Source organism: Hibiscus syriacus, unplaced genomic scaffold, assembly GCF_006381635.1.
Source record: "Hibiscus syriacus cultivar Baekdansim isolate YM2019G1 unplaced genomic scaffold, ASM638163v2 tig00003721_pilon, whole genome shotgun sequence".
NCBI lineage: Eukaryota > Viridiplantae > Streptophyta > Magnoliopsida > Malvales > Malvaceae > Hibiscus > Hibiscus syriacus.
The window spans coordinates 2,042,500-2,063,110 of record NW_024061981.1 but is presented as its reverse complement, the minus strand read 5'-3'; the positions used below and the strand labels follow the sequence as shown (position 1 = coordinate 2,063,110).

The window sequence follows — 20,611 nt, the reverse complement described above, 5'->3', positions numbered from 1 at the left end:
TTCTGGGCAAATGAGCACTTTTCCGCCTTGACATAGAGCTCATTCTCTCGCAAGAACATGAACACCTTTCTCAAGTGTTTGACATGCAAAAAGGGTTGTTGTACCTTGTTCATCAGCGTGCAAAAAGTGGCAGGAGCATTTGTGAGGCCAAAAAGCATCACAAGGTATTCATATGAACCGTAACTCGTTACACAGGCTGTCTTCAGTTCATCTCATTCGGCTATCTTGACTTGATAATAGCTCGATCGTAAATCCAACTTAGTGAACCACCTCGCATTACCAAGTTGGTCAAACAAGTTCACAATGAGATGAATCAGATACTTGTTCTTCACCATGAGCTTGTTCAAAGCTTTGTAGTCGATGCACATCCGAAGTGACCCATCGTGGTTCTTCTGAAACAACACCGGAGCACCGTAGCGTGACTTGGAAGGTCGGATGTAACCAACATCAAGGAGATCCTTCAACTATCTACGCATCTTCTTAACTCGGGTCGAGCCATCTGATAAAGAGCTCGGGCGGGTGCCTCAACATATATTTCAATTATAAAAAATTATTATAATTATAAAAATAATTATATATTAATTATTTATTTTATATTAGTTTTTATATAAAGAAGGGTGATGGGCATAGGCGGTATCATAACATTTATTACATTAGTTTATTATAATAGATCTTATTTTCATTAGTATAAAGAAAGAATAGAAAAGATGAGAGGGCGTGGATGGCAGTAGAGTACTTTTGATTAAAAGCTGGCAAAATGTGAAAAAGTTATAATGGTCTTGGGCTGATTGATTAATAGGTTAAGTAACTTTATGTATTAGTGTTAAGATAGTGAAAAAAATGAGTCTGCCCTAGCCGTTCTTCACCACTATTCTTCTGCCACTATTCTCCTATCTTCTTCTTTGATCTATTCTATGTTTTCTTCCAAAAGCGCACAGGCGCTGTGCCCGGCACCCGACTTGGAGGCGTACACCTCATGGTTCCTCTCATATGCCCTCTTCGCCCTGACCCAGACGGATGATTTTTTCGGCCTGAGGCGCACCTTTTAAAACCAAGGTTCAAACACTTAGTTAGTATAGCCACAGTGAAATAAAGCATTATTATGGAATTATGTAACCAAACATGGCATTAAAGTTTATGTAATTTGAACTAATTGCTATGATAAGATATTTTAATAATTATGTACTTATTAAGGTTTTCCTTGTGTTAAGAATATGTAACCTAACATGGCATCAGTATTTATTACTATGGTTTTGTGTTCAATTGCTTTTGTTGTTTATCAACTTGATTTTTCATCGGAGTTGGTCAATAGAATGCATTATGATCTGAAGTGCATATATACCTTCTTATTTACTTCCAAGTCTGTCAATGAAGGTCACCCCGACAAAATCTGTGACCAGGTTTCAGATGTTATCCTTGACGCCTGCCTGGAACAAGACCCTGAAAGCAATGTGGCCTGTGAGACTTGCACCAAGACTAAAATGGTAATTGTCTTCGGTGAGATCACGACAAAGGCCAAAGTTAATTACGAGAAAATCGTTCGGGATACTTGCAGAGGCATAGGTTTCACATCAGCTGATGTTGGCCTTGATGCTGACAACTGCAAAGTTCTAGTTAACATTGAGCAACAGAGCCCTGATATTGCTCAAGGAGTGCACGCCCACCTCTCCAAGAAACCTGAGGAAATCGGGGTTGGTGACCAGGGTCACATGTTTGGTTATGCCACGGATGAAACCCCTGAGTTGATGCCTCTAACCCATGTGCTTGCCACTAAGCTTACCAAAGTGAGAAAGAACAAGACATGTCCATGCTTGAGTATAGAAATGACGGTGGAGCCATGGTCCCTATTCGTGTTCATACCGTTCTTATTTCAACCTAACATGATGAAACTGTCACCAATGAGAAGATTGCAGTGGACTTGAAAGAGCATGTCATTAAGCCTGTCATTCCAAGTAAGTATCTAGATGATAAAACCATCTTCCACCTCAACCCATATGGGAGGTTTGTTATCGGTGGACAACATGGCGATGCAGGACTCACTGGACGAAAGATTATCATTCATACCATACCTATGGGGGTTGGGGTGCTCATGGTGATGGTGCTTTCTCAGGAAAGGATCCAACCAAGGTGGATCGTAGCTGTGCATACATTGTTAGGCAATGCGATCAGCGTGTCGGAGCCCTTGTCAGTTTTTGTAGACACATACAAGACAAACAAGATACCAGATAAGGATATTTTGGCATTAGTTAAGGAAGTTTTTGACTTCATGCCGGGAATGATCTCAATAAATCTTGACTTGAAGAGAGGAGGAAACTTTAGGCACCAAAGGACATCTGCTTATGGTCATTTCGGACTTGATCCTGATTTCACTTGCGAGATCGTTAAGCCTCTTAAGCCAAAGGCTTAAGTTACAACCGTAGCCATAATATCACCTGTGGTAGGTATCTGTCAATTTGTTCCATTCTACATTCTTTACTATTGATTTTCTTTTCAGGGCATGATTGGTTTCCCCAACCATTTCTCTGGTTTTAGTTTCTTGTTTAACTATTCAATTCAATCTTTTTGTTTCTGTTATTCAAATCCAAGTACTTTATTTACCCAGCATAGTTTACCTCCTAGGTAATGGATGATTTGAAATTCTTTTGTATCCCCCAAATATTAGTGCGATGCTCTTACAGCTTATCTATATTTATATTTGCTTTTAACTCGAGTTCTGGGGTGTGTGTGTAGATTTTGATCATGGAAAAAATAACACGATCGCAACAGAAGCAGTTATGAGTATTACAAGATTATGTCATTTGAATCTTTTTTGTTAAACATTTTGCCTTTTTTTATAACCGATGAAAAGTTCATGTGGTCTTATAAGAAAATACTATGTTTAATTTTCAACCAAAAAAAAATCTCGAAAAACATAATACAACCCAAAACCTCTAGAAAAATAACATTTCTCTTTAACCACTAGGCCTACTTAATCGATTCAAGTACATTTATAACTTGAAAGCATACCTAGATACCAGTTGTATAATTAACACTTTTTACAATTAAATGATGTCTAAAACCTCCTAGAAATTTTATTACCCTTAATTGTATTGATCTAGAACATGCAATATTACATTTTAATTGTTCATAAGTTGTTACATTGAATGTTAAATTTGTCACTATACATTTTTAAAATGATAAAATTGACTGAATTATCTATTTAACAATGAAAGGACTGATATATATACCAAACATGAACATTCTTCCGGAAGATTATTGGAGAAGCCATATCTAGAATGTATATCAGCTTAACGCGATGGCTGACTGGTATATTGTAAGGTCTTTATATGTTATTGAACATGGAGATCACAGTTGAGAAGATTAGTCAACTACATGAGCTAAAAATTCCCAAAGCATTGCTGAGATAGATTCTAATAACTCATGTTCATCTCATACAAGCCAACCTTTAATCAATTTCAACACTGAATCATGATAGCCAATTGTGTTTTGCTTCATTTGTTCAATCTGCATCAGAAAGCATTGCAAACCTGAATGAGTTCCCCCAAAGTTTCTAGTCATAGAGGCCTTCCTCATGCCATGTGTCAACCAAAAAGTCCACCATTTCCTGCATTTTCACCATGCAAAAGACCACATAAATGTTGGCCCGAAACCGAAAGTTTAAGGAAGATGTTCTGAGACACACTTACAGCTAATGGAATTGGCTGTTGGAATTGTTCAGTAGAACAAAGCAAATCCTCATATGTTGTGGTCCAGCTGCAAAAGAAGAAGAAGGAGATTCCAAGGTTAAATAATCAGAGGAACTTATTATACGTCATGAAGAACCTTAATATTCCTGCATGATCTGACTCCTTAAACAGCTAATGTCAGGTAAGCTTTCTCTTTCTTCTTCTTGTATTTTCTCTTTAACTATTTTAAGATCAAGTACTTATCCATGGATTACGGAAAAAGACTGAATATATGTATGGTTTCAAGCAACTTAAGAACCAAAGTTTTGGGATCATGCAGTTTTATTTCATTGTTTTCCTAAATACATCTGAAAGTATATTAACTAGTTTATACATATTTCAGTGGAGTAACCTACTTCATGTACCTATTTGGATCATAAAGAAGGGGAAGGGGAATGCCCAAGTGGTGGCTTAAAGTAGGCACCCGAATAACATCCATCGCCTGGTTTCAAGAATTCACTAGCCCATCTTACATCTTAGAGTTTAAAAACTAATATTTTAATAATAGTGATTAGTGAATAGTTAATAATTTAATATCAATAATAGTACTACTTACTTTCAAGTAGGGATCGCAACAAAGCAGTGTGCAAGGATAAAGAAAAGAATGTCTAGAACATGACATAAAGCAGCATGAGAGAATAGATTATGCAGTATAAAGATGCCAAAATTTAAAAAGTTCAATTTCTTACTGTTCGACAGGTATAAAAGCTAGGTTTTGTGAGCTTAGTTGCACTATGAAGCATCAATGGTATTCAATACGAGTAGGAAGACTCTAAAAGAGCAGGGAAAAGGTCCCCAAGCATATACCTCATAGTTGGTTCCCGAGGCATTCTTTTTGACTTTTGATACTGATCCCCGACCCACTGTCTTCTAACCTCATGCCAAGTTATTTCAGCTGCACAGTAAGATTCTTAATATTATTTCAATAACAACCACCCTGTTCCAAATTGCTTTTGACAAAGTAGATTCACATTAAGGTTGTAAAAATTAGAATAATAATATGGATTTCAGCAATTCTCATGTTGTCGTTCAATAAAAACAAAATTTTGCAGAAGAAAAGTCCCCATAATCCATAACCACACAATGTAATTTAGTGTAAACGCCTTTATTGAGGAACCTCATACGCCCCAGCGATCATAAGTATAGATAGTATGCAACACTGCAGCCATTCTCATATGTTGCTAAATCTTCTGCTACTTGATTCTCTAATTACTGAGACCACATTAAAACAAAGACAAAAATGGATTCATCGTATACAGGCTAGCAACTTTGCAGCATAATACCAATACATAAAATTGATGGTTCTTGCAAAATCAATGCAGGAAATCACATTAAATCACAATAAGGCATGATGCTTGAGTATGCTCTCTCCTAAACTATTTTGTTCTTGTCCCACTAAGATCTTAAAAAAGGCAGTTCTACTACCAAAGAGTTACATGAAAGGCAGGTTTCATCAGAATAAGATGCTCCCTAAAAGAAAATTGATAAGCCTCTGAGGCTTGAATAGAAAACTTACCATGGTTAACGAAAATCTCCTCAGTGGATTGACCTTTGTTAGCACTATTTGAACTTGTTGAAGGCTGATTTTCACAGAAATGGTGATTACTGCTACCATTGGTTTCCATTTGCTTAAGGTTGAGCAACCATTGCCTTCTAAACTACCATCATTGATCACATTGAGGACAAGAAATTCAGAAAGTCAGAATAAGAAACAATCTGTGTTTCATAAGAGAAAAACCAATCCAATCAGTATTTTGTTGCCAGGAAAAAAGGCTACTCAAGAAGAAAACAATAGTCTGAAACAATCTCTAATCTCTAACCAGAACCACTATTTATGGTCATATCAATTACTTCGTGATTTTCTATCCTAATATCCAAAACTCGTTAGATATGGCTGCATAAGGCTTGGATTTTAAGGGCGCAAGGCGCAAAAGGTCTCTGGAGCCTAGGCGTAAGGCACAAAGCGCAGTCCTTTCGTATGCGAGGCGCATCGTTTGTACTATATAATATAAATCAAACTAATACTTTGACAACACACTAATACTTTGTAGGACAAACACAACTACTCAAACTTGAATTTCTTAGAGAGTAACACTTTTTTTCACTAATGGAAGAGTGACTATTTTGCTTAACCCAGCTATCTCTTTTTTGTTCTTTTCAAGTGTCGTTTCTCCTTCTATACAGTTAGATGCAGGCATCAGTCAAAACAGAGATGTGAGCAGTTCCTCATCTAATTCAATGCATTTAATCATATTGTTAAATGCAGCACGTCTAGTTCAATGTATTTAATCCTACTGTTAAAAGCAGCACGTCTAATTCAATGCATTATCTTGCTGTTAAATGCAGCACATCTATCCATGCATTATAGCTTTTAACCTCATCACTCTTCACTATAAAATTCATTTGATAGTACTGTTTCAAATATTGCTTTCATCTTCTTCTCTGCTATTTCAATACCCCTATATTCCTTTCCTGTCCTTTCCTTTATCAAAATGTCGATTAAAAGAGATAAACCCTAACCAGTGATTACCAGCCACCACGAAAGGATTCAATCAAAGACAGATTTAGAAAGTTAGGGCTTTAACCCCAGATACTCCAAGGCGCTGCGCCCAGCGCCTAAAACCCTTAGGCATGCGCCTCTTGTATCTCGCCTCGCCTCAACCCAGACGGGCGCCATCTTCAGTGCCTGGCTGCGCCTCGCGCCTAGGCGCGCCTTTTTAAAACCAAGGCATAAGGTTGGGAATATTTTCTTTAAACTTTTGCAACAACTACCCATCTACATCCACTCTGCAACAGCTGCATCAAAAAACTGAAGAGGAGAAGAAACAAACACCTCAATTGATCAAACAATTACTAAAGGATGATCAGAAGGGCCACTGAAAATCTAATTAAACTTTCTACCTAACTGCCTTATATTTAAGGAACTTTTCATGCACCCTATATAAATTCCAAATGCACGTTAATACACACCAGTTATCAAATTAGAGTATTAGACGAACGTGAATACCATTAACTTTCTCAGAATCTCTTGGACTCTATCTATCTCAATACAAACCTAATCAGTTCCTAAAAAAAACTGAAGCAATGGTTCTAATCAGCTAGCAACAACTTCATTACACTCACTTTTGTGCCTAGTTGAATTCTGAAATAATAGTTTTCCATCAAAATGAAACAGTTACATGAACAATCAAACATAACCAACTACAACCAAAGAGAGAAATTTAGCACTATGCAAAGAGGAAACTGATGAATAACCAAACCCAAAGATACCCAGATTTAAACGAGCACGGAAATTGATATAGAGTTCAAGAAACACAAAATTTAAGCCAAAAAGAAAGAAAACCCAGATCAAAATGCAAATGCTTTGAATACAAGAAAAAAGAAAGAAAGAATAATGATGAATAAAAAGAAGACGACTTTACCTTGAAAGTGGCTTTCAATTTTGAAGAGTGTCGAGCGTTAAAGAAGAGTCTGGTGGATTTGGCCTTACTTTCTCCTCCTCTTCTTGAATTCGTTTAGTAAAGAAAATATATTTGGTGTGGAGAGTCGAGAATGTTTAGGAATAGAAGTCTAGGATGGGCATGCGACTGAATCCGACAGTTTCAATTCGGCCCAAACTGATCGGATTAGATTTTTAAAAAAAAAAGTTAAGTTCAAATCGGGTTAGGTTGATTTTTCTTAATATTACGTTTAGGTTAGTTTGAGTTCGGATTTAAGGTGAAAAATATTTAATTTTACACGATCTGAAAAATTATAATTTTATATATTTAAGGATAATTACAATAATATCTCTCTATATATTGTTCTCTGTCAATTAAATCTTTATTTTTACTAAATAAAAATAATATTATTTTAATAAATATATTAGAATTGAATCGGATTAGGTTTGAACGGAAGGTGTATATTTTTCAGATCGCTTTCAGGTCAGGAGGAGGATCTATAATTTTTGGATCTGGTCGGCTAACCTGAAAACCCGACCCGACCCATGCTTGTCCGTAGATAAAACATAGGACAAAAAATATAAGGGTAAACTGCACAAATGGTCACTAATTTTTCCACTAAAGTTTCAAACATTATAAAATATTATCGCTTTATGACAAATCGATCTGTTAACACTGGGTAAAATGCAGTTGTCTCCTGAAATTTTAAAATTACTATATATTTTAAATTTTTTCTATGTATTTTTTATTGAAAATTTATTTTCTCATTCCTTTAATTTTATAAGTTTAGATTCGACCTCTAAAATTTTAAAAAGTTCAAATTCATCCGTAACATGAAATCTTGAGTTAAACCCTAATTAACAACCATTATTGAGAAAATAGAATGCCGAAGTTGCACGTTATATTAATAGCCGAACGTCTGCAATACTCTTTCACACATATACTCCTATATACAAACGATCAAATGATTTTTTTTACTCACTCTTTATAACACAAACCCCCAGCTGCTCTCTTTTTTATCTTTGAATTTAATCACCATCATGAAATTAAATAAACCAAACAATGGAACAAACATGAAAACATCATGGCAGCAAGAAATGCAATGCGAAAACCAAGCTTTTGGTTCGGTGTTATAGTCTCAGGATGAGTAAGTTATGCACAGGAGTGAATGCTAACGAAACAGCTCCAGCCGGTCCATACTTTCCGTTTCACAATCTCACTAGGTGGCATTACTGGTTCATATTCCAACAAAACAAATCAAAGAGATGCTTTTTAGTGCTACAGACGAAGCTCTCTTAATCTAGAAATGAACAACACTTCTAAAGTTTGAACAGAAGAACTATCACAAATACTCTAAGCAGGAAATTGAGAAAGAAGAAACAAAGAAAGAGTTCAAGATATCAAAAGGTCAGAACTTGAGAAAGGAAAAGACAATATATACAAGCTATTTCACAGCTTATCAAACGACCAGGAACAAAGAAAAAGTTCCTTGTGAAAAGAACTACAACTCTCTTAAAACACCAAGCAAAAATGGGTAAAATTTGTTGCTTCTTCCCTGGAATAAAAACCCAAAAAGAGGATGTTAACTTACGTCAGTTAACTGTGATTAAAGGTGCAGCCTTTTGAACTACGAAGCTTTTAAGAAAATGAGGTGCTTTTGAAAGTAAAGAAATGATAAAAAAGTTATTTGACCGTTTGTACATGGGAGTATAAGTGTCAAATAGCATTTGTAGAGGTTCAAGCTATTAATATAACATGTTACACTATTTCGTTACTCCAATAACAGTTGTTAACGACGAGTGATCGATTTGTTATAAATTGATAACGTTAGTGATCATTTTGTAATTTTTTTTGCAACTTTAGTAGGAAAAACAAAAACTTACACAAACAATAGTGACCAATTCTATAGTTTACCCAAAATATAAATTATAGCTCTTCTTGTTCATTACAATCTAGGTAAACTATGCATTTAGTACTTAAACTATCAGTTTTCATCTATTTTAGTACCTAAATTTTTAATTTTTTTAAAATCATATCTAACGTTTAGTTTTTGTTTCAATTTAGTATCATGTCGTCAAAAACTTAATGCGTTTGGTACCTAAACTATTTAGTTTTAGTCCGTTTTAGCGCATAAACTTTCAATTTTTTTTTAAAACTTAACGTTAAATGTTTAACGGGTGCTAAAATGAAGCAAAAACTATATGTTAGGTATAATTTTAAAAAAAAACCTTGAAAGTTTAGGTACTAAAATAGGCCAAACCCGATACTTTAGATACTAAATGTGTAGTTTACCCTATAATTATATATAAAAATATAGGTAAATTATACCAGTGGCCATCTAAATATTGCCTCTTTTTATTTTAACCTCCAATATTTTCATTTTGTCAATTAGGTCAACCAATTATTTAAATAAATTCAATCAAGTCACTTGTAATTAACATTTAGAGATATTGACACGTCAGTTAGTAAAATTGGCATAATTCTATATTTGATCCTTATTATTTACATATTTTATCAATTTTAGTCAGTTTTAATTGAAAAAAAATAACTATCTATTTAGGATGTGTCACGTGTCAATAGAATATTGTAACACATTTCACTATAACATTGGTTGAAGGATTTTTTTTCTTGCCCTCCAATTTCAAGGTTTTGTCCTGACTAATCAGAACCGACCTGGGTCACACACCTGATTTTGGTGGGTGAGGCTCCCAAGGGATTTTCTGTATATACAAGGACTTGAACTTGAGACCTTGCTTAAGCTAGTAGTGTGCATTATCAGATATCAGATATTATCCGATTCAAAATTTTGGATATCCGAAAATATCGGATCGGTTATCCGAATCCGAATATAAAATTTATTTTTTAAAAAATAAATTTTAATATTTTGTTACTTTATACAACATATTTTGTGCCTCTATTATATATATTTGTCAATACATAATTTATCAAACATGGAAAATTAAAAAAAAAATGTTAGGGACGAATAAAACTACATATCATGAATTTTATAACATGTATTAGAAATATATATTTTAAATTTTATCTTAGAAATATATTATAAAAAACATATGCTATGTGATTAGCACTTAGTAGACAACAATAAAACGTGAAGACAAAACTAAAATTATTAGGGGGAAAACTTATCAAAGATGCACGGTAAGGTTGGTATTTCAGGTTAGGTGTGAGCTGGCTAAGATCACTGGGCCTAGGTAAAATTTTTCAAAGGTCCAATTTGGATAATCTGAAATTACAATTTATCCGATCCAATTAATCAAAAAAAATTTGGATATCTGATTCGAACTATTCGAAAATAAAAAACGGATCGGATATCAGAATTTTCGGATTATATTTTTTTGCACATTCCTAACTTAAGTGATATCAAACTACTTACCACTTGAACTAATCATGTTGGTGCATATTTTTTTATATTTAAAACATAATTTGAAATTATAATATATTATTGTCGGAACCATCTGTCTGTTGAGCCTGAAATTGGGCTTCGACTTAGGAAAATGGATTAGGAGTCGTCACATATCTTTTATTTTTAAAACAAATGGGTAGATTGGATACCTTATTACTTACCTGATCTGCGTCTTACCAAAAATGTGTCGGGCTCGGGAGTCGGTTATGGTCAAAGAATGATTAGCACCCTTGAACCGCCCTTTCGGTACTAGTAATTTTCAGTTGTCTTAAAAAATTATAAGTTTAAATTAAAAGATAAAATATCGATCCGAAATTTATCACTAATTGATTGAAAGTGTACCCTTTAAAAGTCAAAAGATGCATCAGAGAAAAAAATGAAAATAGATGAAATAGAGAAGGGTAAAGGAAATAAGGAATTCAACATGAAGATAAAATGATAAAGAGAATTAAAAAGAAATAAAAATAAAAATAGAAAAAACGTAAAATAATAAATATAATAGTAATAATCTATATACGATCAATAAATAAAATCAGAAAATAAAATGATAATCAAGGAGTAAAAAAAAGAATTTAAAGAAAATGAAAAAAGAAGAAGTAAAGGGAGAAAATGCATATATACGATATATAATCAAATAAGAAATAATCAAAGTATATATAGTAATAAACGTATAAAAATATTAAAATTATATATTTATATAAAGAGATATAAAACATGTACATAAATATATACAGATTAAAATAATGAAAAAATGTAATAATAATAAATAAACAAGAGTGAATATATATATATATATAATAAACGTAATATATAAAAATAATATAATAAAGGATTAAAATTAATAATCAGAAAATTAAAATACGAAGCAGGGGCTAAGTTGAAAAGAAAGACGAATTGAGTGGCCAAATTAGAACGAAATCGGGGTTTAAATGTAATTTTGGGACCAAAATAGAAGGTTTTAAGCCAGAAGGACCAAAATCATGGTTTATCCCATTTATAACGAAAACACGCGGATCTTGTTAGGCGGGTCGGGTCTAGGCGTGGGTCTAACGGGCTAATATTTAAGCCAAAAATTTTCTAAAAAGCTTTAGTTTTCTCTTCAGCTCAAAACCGAGCCCTCCCCTATCTCTCTTCTTCTCTGTAATGCTCATCCGTTTGATGAACAAATGCCGTGGTTTCCAGAACGCGATCGTCGCGCCGCCTCGCCGGCCGTGTAACATCCCAAACTATGGGTTAGTGACTTAATTGTAAAGTTTCAGAATTTGATAATTAAAGTAGAAGAATGAATTAGTTCAATGATTTATCTGAAAATAAATCCTAAAAGTTGTTAGTAATTATTAAAGGATTTTAAGGGCAAAGTGGTCATTTGACTTGGAAAGGATAAGATAATGATATATATGGGATAAAATTGAGAGATTTCTCCAGAAACTCTCTTTTCTTCTTCTTCTTCCTCTCCTCCCGTATCTCCAAGCTCAAAGGTGAGTCTTCTACTTAATTAATTATTTGTTAAGTTTAAGATTGGGTTTTGATCATTAGATGATAACTAAGCTTATGGAAAGCTTAGGTTGTCCTAAAATCAAAAGATAAAGGAGATAGAGAAGATTAAAGATTAGTGGTTCTTGAATGAAATCTTGAAATAAAGTTTATAATAAGAATTGAAATTTGGATTTGACTTGTCATCAATCTAAGTAAGAGATATGAAGTAATATAATTGGATTTGAAACATGTTGCAAAATTGATGTAATTATTGAATTACATATGGAATATAGGATTTTGAGGTTTAAGATGAAATAAATGAGTATAGATTGGTTTAAGTATGTGTACTAGAGTTAAGAATGAAAAAGGGGATGAAACATGAAGGATTTAAGCCAAAATGAATTATTTTCGGGTTCAAAAAGAGGATTCTGGGCAGAGTGCATCGATGCATATTCATTGTGCATCGATGCATCAAGGTTAAAACCCAGAAATTTGTTTGAAGGTGTATCGATGCACAGGTAGTGCATCGATGCACTCTTTTAAAATAGAAACATCGAATGCAATTAGTGATTCGATGCATAAGGCATGCATCGATGCATCCCAATAATAATACAACATCGAATGTATTTTATGCACCGATGCATCAGTAGTGCATCGATGCATACCCTTATTGAAAGAAGAAATTGACATTTATCTTAATCTAAAGAGTGAACCATTAGAGTATATTAGTTATAATACTAATATAGATCTATGTATGATTATGAAGATATAGAACATGATTTATCTTATCTGAATCAATTGAAGGATTAGAATCGAATCAAAGCAAAGCTAAGGTGAGTGCACATTATTTAGTATATGATGTTAAATGGAAAATAAGACTTATGATAAGTCTATTTCCAATAGTAAAATGCATGAATTCATAGATGTATGTGTTTGTTATGATTTATATATGTGCATGAGTATATGTGTTATTGATATGATTCTATGATCATAGGATGTAAACTATGTGATAAGTGAAAAGTGACATATATGTGATAAATGAATGATATGAAAAGTGAGATAAACAAAGTATGGTTGATATAGGGTAATATAAGAATAGCTCATAGGTTATATGATAAAGATGGAACCATATAGGAACATTAGTTGAGTACTTGATAATAAGTCATAAGGTTATATGCATAGGTAATATAAGTTATAAGATGAGAATATATATGAATATCAAATAAGTTATGAGATAAGTTATATGAAATTGATATATAGGCTAAATGAAAGTATACACATGAATAAATATATAAGTTTATATGTTATTTTATATGCTATGGGATATAACCATGAACATATGTGATATGATATATGTTATGAGAAATAACCCATGTGACTAAGTGTGAATTGATATAAGTATGTGATATGAAGTTATGGGTATATGTGTCATATGTTATTATAGGTGATATGATATATATGAGTTTATGCGATATAAAAGTGTATATGTGAAATAACGATAGGTGATAAAACCGTGAGCCTATATGATTATGTGTTATATGTTACATGATATGACATGCAAGTTACATGAACAAATGAGAAATGATATAAGTCATATGAAACGATCTACGTGAATACATACACTTGTGATACATGTGATATGATATGAGATATATGGTTACACATACATGTGGTATGTGACAGAAGAGAAATAACAAGTGATATGAAATGTTATAAATGATAATGCCCATGTTATGTGATATGAGAGCTAGGGGTATAGTTAGCATGCCAAGAGTCGAGGGTATACCTATGTTCTACGGAACATATGGACAGAATTACCTATGTCTTTCGAGACATATGGACAGTATACCTATGTTCTAAGGAACATATGGACAGTTTACCTAGGTTCTTCGGAACATATGGACAGTTGCCAAGGATCTTTATGACCTTTGGATAGTTACCGAGGATCTTTATGACCTCTGGATAGGTCCTTCGGGACATATATGTATTCTTTGGAACATGTGTGAAGTCTGGTGAGACACATACTTGATCCTTGGCATATGTATATGATTCTTAAGGAATGATATGTGGTCCTTCGGGACATTTATATGAGCTGTGGTTACAGCATATGTGTGCACAACCTCAATGTACTCACATACCTTAAGTTCTCACTAGTGTACATGGGTTAATAAAGAGATTAAACAAACATACTGAATGTGATATGTATACGATGAGTTTATAAATGGTTATCAAAACTAAGTGGTTTGAAATGTGTTACATGAACCATATGATGTTATATGTGTTTTTTAATGATAATGATAAAGATTATGATAATGATGGTATATGTTTATGTATGCTTTATGTTATATGAAATATTATATGTTTTATATGCCTCACTAAGTCATCGACTTAGCGTGTGATTGTTTCACACGTAGGTTTGGAAAGCGAAAAGAGAAGTAAAGAGGAACAAGGCAGGTCAGTTCTCCTTACCGAATGTCAGATCAGAAGAGAGGTGAATAATATGTATATTTTTTTTTATATAAAGTTCTAGTTGGCATGTAATCAAAAGAATATATTGAATAAGCTCTGAATAGTTTTGTAAATGTTTTGAATAAGTTAAATGTTATAAAAGTTTTTAAAATTACTCACTATTTTATACAAATAAAGGTTTGAAAAGTCAATGCGACACTTAGGACTCGTATCCGGGTTGGATACGGGTTGGGGGTGTTACAGGCCGTCGGTCATCGGCGGCGAAAGTTTTAAAAAGCTTCATTTTTCAAAAGCTCTCTTTGCACCGGTTTTGAATATCAAAACGTTTTTTAAAACAAATAAACCTCAGGGGCTAGATCTACAAAAGTAAATCTCAAAAATGCCCCCATTCATCAGCCATTTCGAAGCAAAAACGATCGAAAAGAATGAATAATACAACATGCACAAGGCCAAAAATGCCGAAATCGAGGTAAAATATACCTTTTTATTTCCTTTTGCTTTCGAATATTACAAACTTTCCTTGCTCCTTCTCGTGTTTTCCGAATATCTTGTGTGCTTTGTGGTCTATTTTGTGCCTAGTAATCGTATCCCACAAATGGATGATTACATGTTTATTTATACTTAAAAATAATGCTATTTTTAGCTCCGAAAATATTTGAGTCCTAGGCAGATTGTGGCTCTTATTTTATTGGTTGTTGTGTTTCACATGTGCACGTTGTTGGTTTGTTGCCAAGAAGCATAGAGGAGAGGCGTGAATGGTGAAGAATCGTGAGGCGTGGGGACTTACTGGCTTGGTTCTGGAAATGGCGCTGATGGAGTGTGTGAAGCTAGGGTTTCAAAACCCTAACTGGACCGGCTCTATTTGGGTTACTATTGGGCCGTGTGTATTTTGTTGGGCCACATGTGTTAGACCTATAAAAAATAATAAAATTATAATTTATAATATTATATAATATATATATATATATATATATATATTATAATTTGGACGGAATTAAGTGTCTTTAGATGCCCCTCTTTGCTCATTATCGTATAACATAAATAGAGCAAAGATTAAAAGACACAAATTTCGTCTATATCGAATGTCTTCTGTCATAGTGTTGAAATCCGATGTTACGACTAGTATATCAATTTGAATTAAAACATGAGATGACTCCCTCGTCGTGAGGAACAATTCTGAGCACGATATATTTCGTCGTGAAGTTGAAATCGAACTCAGAATATTAGAAAGTGACTTCTGGATCGTCTTCTGGCTCAAGATACTTCGTCATGAAGCTGAAACTTGACTTGGAGACTTCGGTGTTGATGTATTACAGATGACTCCTTCGTCGTGAAGTTATGTCAATCTGTTTGTGAAGCTGGAATCATATAGGGCCCATTTGTCGTGAAGTTGAGCTTGAGAATTAGATATCCTTCGTCGTGAAGTTAAAATCCAATGTAAGTTGCGTTGTTTCGAGGCCAATATCCTTCGTTGTGAAGTTGAAATTGACTCTGAAACTGGAAAGTTTGTTGACAGACATTCCTTCTTTGAGTTGGATATCCTTCGTCGTGAAGTTGAAATCCAATGTAAGTTGCGTTGTTTCGAGGCCAATATCCTTCGTTGTGAAGTTGAAATTGACTCTAAAACTGGAAAGTTTGTTGACAGACACTCATTCTTTGAGTTGGATATCCTTCGTCATGAAGTTAAAATCCAATCTAGAGATAGATGATGCTTGTGTGTACGATTCCCTTCATCGTGAAGTTGAAACCATGGGTGGCCCCTTCGTCGTGAAGTTGAAATCCAAGTAAGTTATATCGCTCTGAGTCCAATATCCTCCGTCGTGAAGTTGAAATTGGCTCTAGAACTGGGAAATTATTTGTTGACAACCAGTTGCCCCTTCGCAGTGAATTTGAGCTTGTGTTGTCTCGAGTTCAATATCCTTCGCTGTGATGTTGAAATTGACTCTGAATGAAGCTAAAAAGTTGTTTGTTGACAATCAGTCGCCCCTTCATTGTGAAGTTGAGCTTGTGTTGTCTTGAGTCCAATATCTTTCGATATGAAGTTGAAATTGGCTCTGAAAAGTTGTTTGTTGACAGTCAGTTGCCCTTTCGCTGTGAAGTTGAGCTTGTGTTGTCTTGAGTCAAATATCCTTCGCTGTGAAGTTGAAATGGGCTCTGAAATTGGGAAGCCCCTTCATCGTGAAGTTTAGCCTCAAATGGCACGATATCCTCCGTCGTGGAGTTGAAATCACGGATAGCCCTTTCATCATGAAGTTGTACGTGACTGGGGTGCAAGAAGCCCCGCTTTTACCATTTGGCTCCATACCCAAGCCAAATGAGCTTTAACTTCCAAAACATTGGTTTTGATTCTCCTGCCATTCTCAGTGGTGACTGTATTGATTCCAACCTTAGGATGATTAGGCAAGGGATTCTTAGCAACGTTCGGTGTTCTGGAGTTGAAATGGATCCAATTCTTGTTCCACATTCATTGTACAAGCCTCTTGAATGTGAGATAATTTTCAATTGAATGCTTGCACACCGCCATGATATTCACAGTGGGTGTTTTCATCAAACCATCTCGGATAGGGGGGCTTTATCGGATCCATAGGGTAGGGTGACACCGTATGATTGTCGAAGAGCTGCTGATACAACTCTTTGTATGTCATGGGAATGGGATCGAACTGTTCCCTCTCCCTTTCCTTCCTTGGTTCTCTCTGAGTTTGGTTAGAAGTACAGGATGGTACAACTGCAGTGGTTTTTGAACTTGAGATCGTAACACCTTTGTTAGCATTGTAGGTGTTGACATTGTTGATCTCTCGCTCTTTGCTCTTAATAGGAGGCTTCTTACTGGAGTCCCTCCTCGATTTTTCCTTGTTTTATAGTTAGCTCGACCATCTCACCAGCCATAACCAGATCTGAGAAACTTCCCGATGTGATTGCCACCACGTGCCCGAAGTATGGTGTCTTTAAGGTCTAGACAAACAACTTTCTAGTTTCCTTTTCATCCAAGGGTGGATGAACTTGCACAGATAAATCCCTCCATCTCTGTGCGTACTGTCGGAAACTCTCGTTATGCTTCTTCTCCAGACTCTGTAGCATAACTCGGTCTGGTCTCATATCATTAATATGCTTGTACTGCTCTAAGAAAGACTTGGCTGTCTTTCCACATCTTGATATGAGTTCAGCTGAGCTAGTTGTACTACCGAATAGTTGAACTGGACAGGCTCTCCTGAAAGCAGTGGATCAGGAGTTGATCATTTCCCCCATATCCCGTCATCTTCCGACAGAACATAGTGATATGGGCTGAGGGGAAGCTGGTCCCATCAAACTTCTCAAACTCAGTGACCTTAAACTTTGGTGGAAGCACCAAATTTGGAACCAGGCTCAGCTCCATTGCGTCCACTCCATAATAATCATGGTCCCCTTAGACCATCTTCATCTTATCTTCTAACATCCTGATTTTCTCTTCCATCTTCTTTGTCTTATCCTCCTCGTTAAAATCTGGGATAAGGCAGTCATCTGGATGACTGTCAGGGTTGGCTGCAGAAGTTTGTATATTTGCCATCGATACAGCTTTCCCTTTGGTGACAGATGAGTCACCTTGCAGTCCGGGTAAGATCCCAAATGAGACAACCACTTATGGGGTCGATGATATGGTTACCCCCTCAGACGCATCTACTCCGGGTGCACTTGCCTGTTGTTGTAAACCAGATAGCTTAGCCACAATTTGGTCGACTAAGGACTTCTAGTTTTTCTTGATGGACTCCATGGTACTTTGATTGTTCTGAGCCATTCTATCCTCCAATTCTTTCTACAACTTTGCTATGTTCTCCTCAATCTTCTCAATTCTGGCTTCCATTTGTCTCTTTTTTGCTCGAGTATTGTACTGGTGATGCGTGTCTTGAGCTTGTGGAGGTAAGCTTGGTGTCTGAAACATGTTCTGTTAGTTAATACGAATGTAAAAACATGGAAAATATAAAAATAAACATGAAATATAAAATACAAAATATGCAATATGCAATGTATGCAATTTGGAGGCATTAATCCAGAAAAGTGTCCATTATTATAAATAATCCTTTTTCAGACAAAAATGTTTGATCTTTTAAGAGACATAAAAACAATCAAAGGTACATCCGGACTAAATCCTCTAGACCCCGAACAACTTCTAATAGGTTGAAAAGTCTTCTGCCTTTATCTGTCACTGGTTGAATGCCTTGTCGAACCACTCCAGCTTCTCTTGCCAGGCCATTAAGATGACGGGCTACTTTCTGCACTTGATCTAGGAAATCTCGGATGACTGCGTCTCTGGCCTTCACCCTTTGTTGTGCTTGCTCCCAAGGGAAACACCACTGTAAACCTCCGTCAAAAGGCACTATCTGAAGCTCGTTCGTTTGTTTCTTGAACCCATCTACGATAGCTTCTAACTCAGCTATTGTATTGCCATCCTTTTTATGTTGCTTCTCTAGATCAGCCACCCGGATTTTCAAGCATTGGTTCTGATGTTGACTGTCTGCTAAGCGCCTCTAAGCAGTCTTCAACTGTTCCTTCCAAGCTCTTTCATCTGGCCCTTCGAACTTCCTTTTCAGACTGTGAGCTTCGTCTTTCCAATATTCAGATGTTACTTTCAACTTGGAGTTATCATTGACTTTATCTTGATACCCCTTTCTCAAGTCTTCGAGCTCAAAATAGACTCTTTTCTGTTCTCTTTCCAGTTTGTCTGCTCTATCTTTCTAAGAGTTAGCATCTAGTTTCCACTGATAACGTTCAACTTCAAGTTCTTTTACCCTCTGCTTCAGCCCATTGTTCACAGCTTCGAACTGTGCCTTGGCTATCTCAAGTTCAGAAGGGACAGGCTTGAGATGTTCCTCCATGGTTCGGGTGTCTTCACAGTCTGGCACCGGGATGTTTTCATTTTTCCTCAATCTTCGACACTCCACATAATCCGGAGTAAGCATGTCTCTGGCAGCTACAACATCTATACGGAATACTTTCTTCCAGGAATCGACTGCTTCCTTGATCATCTTCTTATAGCTGTCATCGTGATACATAAACTCTGATCTAGCTAGTCCACATATTGCTGGGACAAACTGACATGCCCCATATTGTCTAAGTGCTAACAACGGAGCATACCCAACTGCACCCCAAAGTCCAAGTAAGGTCATAGTGTCAGAATCCCTACACCGAAAAAGAACGTCACTGAGGAACAACCAGGGGGCTCTCCAAGAAATATCTCGGTCTTGAAGATGAGTGAAGACCTTCATCCACTTTTCTTTTGCAGCGCTTTCATGCCATTTCATAGTGATGAACTCTCCCAAAGGCGAATAGGTAGTGCTGAATCGGCGGTAGGCAACCCCTTTAGTCTTCCAGAAATGGCTGTGAATCCAAACTTGAAGAAGCTGATCACATCCAATGAACCTTCCTCCGCCAATTTTTCGACAATGGTTGAGAGATCGAAAGGTCTCAGTTAAGATGGTCGGTGCTGGGTTGACTCGTTTCGGAAGTTGTTCAAACAGTTCTACCACGGTTGCGTCAATGCACCCTAAAACCTTCAAAAAGATAATCAAACCGTACAGACCCAGTGCAAACATCTCTATAGTCTTTCACTCATTAGGATGGTTTTTCATTAGTTGCTTTATGTGGATCCATTCAATCACTTCTATGTTACATCTGCGCTGAGTCCGGTTAATTACCCATTTCTCGTCTACTCCAGCAACTTTAGCCAGTGCATTCTTGAAAGGCTGACTTTTAATGTGTTTAATGTAGGCCCTCTCTAGTTTGATGCTTTCCCAGTGCAATAGTGTAGTATACTCTTCGATAGTGGGCACCATGTCCTCCCGGTTAAAGGTGAAACAACTATATCCCGGGTTCCAGAATTGAATCAAGGCTCGGAGCAGGGGCTCATCAGTCTTGACATGAAGTAAGAGGGCAATATCACCATATCGTTAGCTGAACTTATGCTTTCTGTCATTCTTCCAACTGTCCCAAATGTTCCGCAACTCTTGGACATCGTTCAATTTCAGACTGACAGAGGCGTAGCTAACCAGCTCTGACACATAGTTCCCCTGAAGACTGTCTTCCTTCTCTCTTTGAGTATTCTCGGA

The 20,611-nt window shown here is 35.8% G+C and overlaps 1 protein-coding gene and 1 pseudogene across 2 annotated transcripts; one reads left to right on the top strand and one right to left on the bottom strand.

Annotated features, from left to right (window-relative positions):
• Positions 1–1,247: 1,247 nt before the first annotated feature.
• On the top strand, positions 1,248–2,407 carry LOC120182498 (annotated as a pseudogene).
• Positions 2,408–3,269: 862 nt separating this feature from the next.
• On the bottom strand, positions 3,270–7,248 carry LOC120181572. Of its 2 annotated transcripts, none has more exons than XM_039186674.1 (5): positions 7,148–7,248; positions 5,242–5,383; positions 4,533–4,620; positions 3,687–3,753; positions 3,270–3,604 (listed from the first exon to the last, which is right to left on the bottom strand). In XM_039186674.1, exons 2-5 carry the CDS (start codon positions 5,348–5,350, stop codon positions 3,551–3,553), a joined length of 318 nt encoding a protein of 105 aa, XP_039042605.1. In that variant the 5' UTR covers positions 5,351–5,383; positions 7,148–7,248; the 3' UTR covers positions 3,270–3,550. The 2 variants fall into 2 exon arrangements, with proteins under 2 accessions (XP_039042605.1, XP_039042599.1); XM_039186668.1 differs by having other exon boundaries at positions 5,242–5,378.
• Between the last annotated feature and the right edge of the window lie 13,363 nt (positions 7,249–20,611).

What these genes read in the sequence shown, in the direction of transcription:
- LOC120181572 (XM_039186674.1), bottom strand. Translation starts at nt 5,350, where the DNA reads ATGGAAACCAATGGTAGCAGTAATCACCATTTCTGTGAAAATCAGCCT. An exon ending in CCTCGGGAACCAACTATGAG is followed by an intron (nt 3,754 to 4,532) that starts GTATATGCTTGG and finishes CTTCTTTTGCAG; the next exon opens with CTGGACCACAACATATGAGG. An exon ending in AACAGCCAATTCCATTAGCT is followed by an intron (nt 3,605 to 3,686) that starts GTAAGTGTGTCT and finishes GTGAAAATGCAG; the next exon opens with GAAATGGTGGACTTTTTGGT.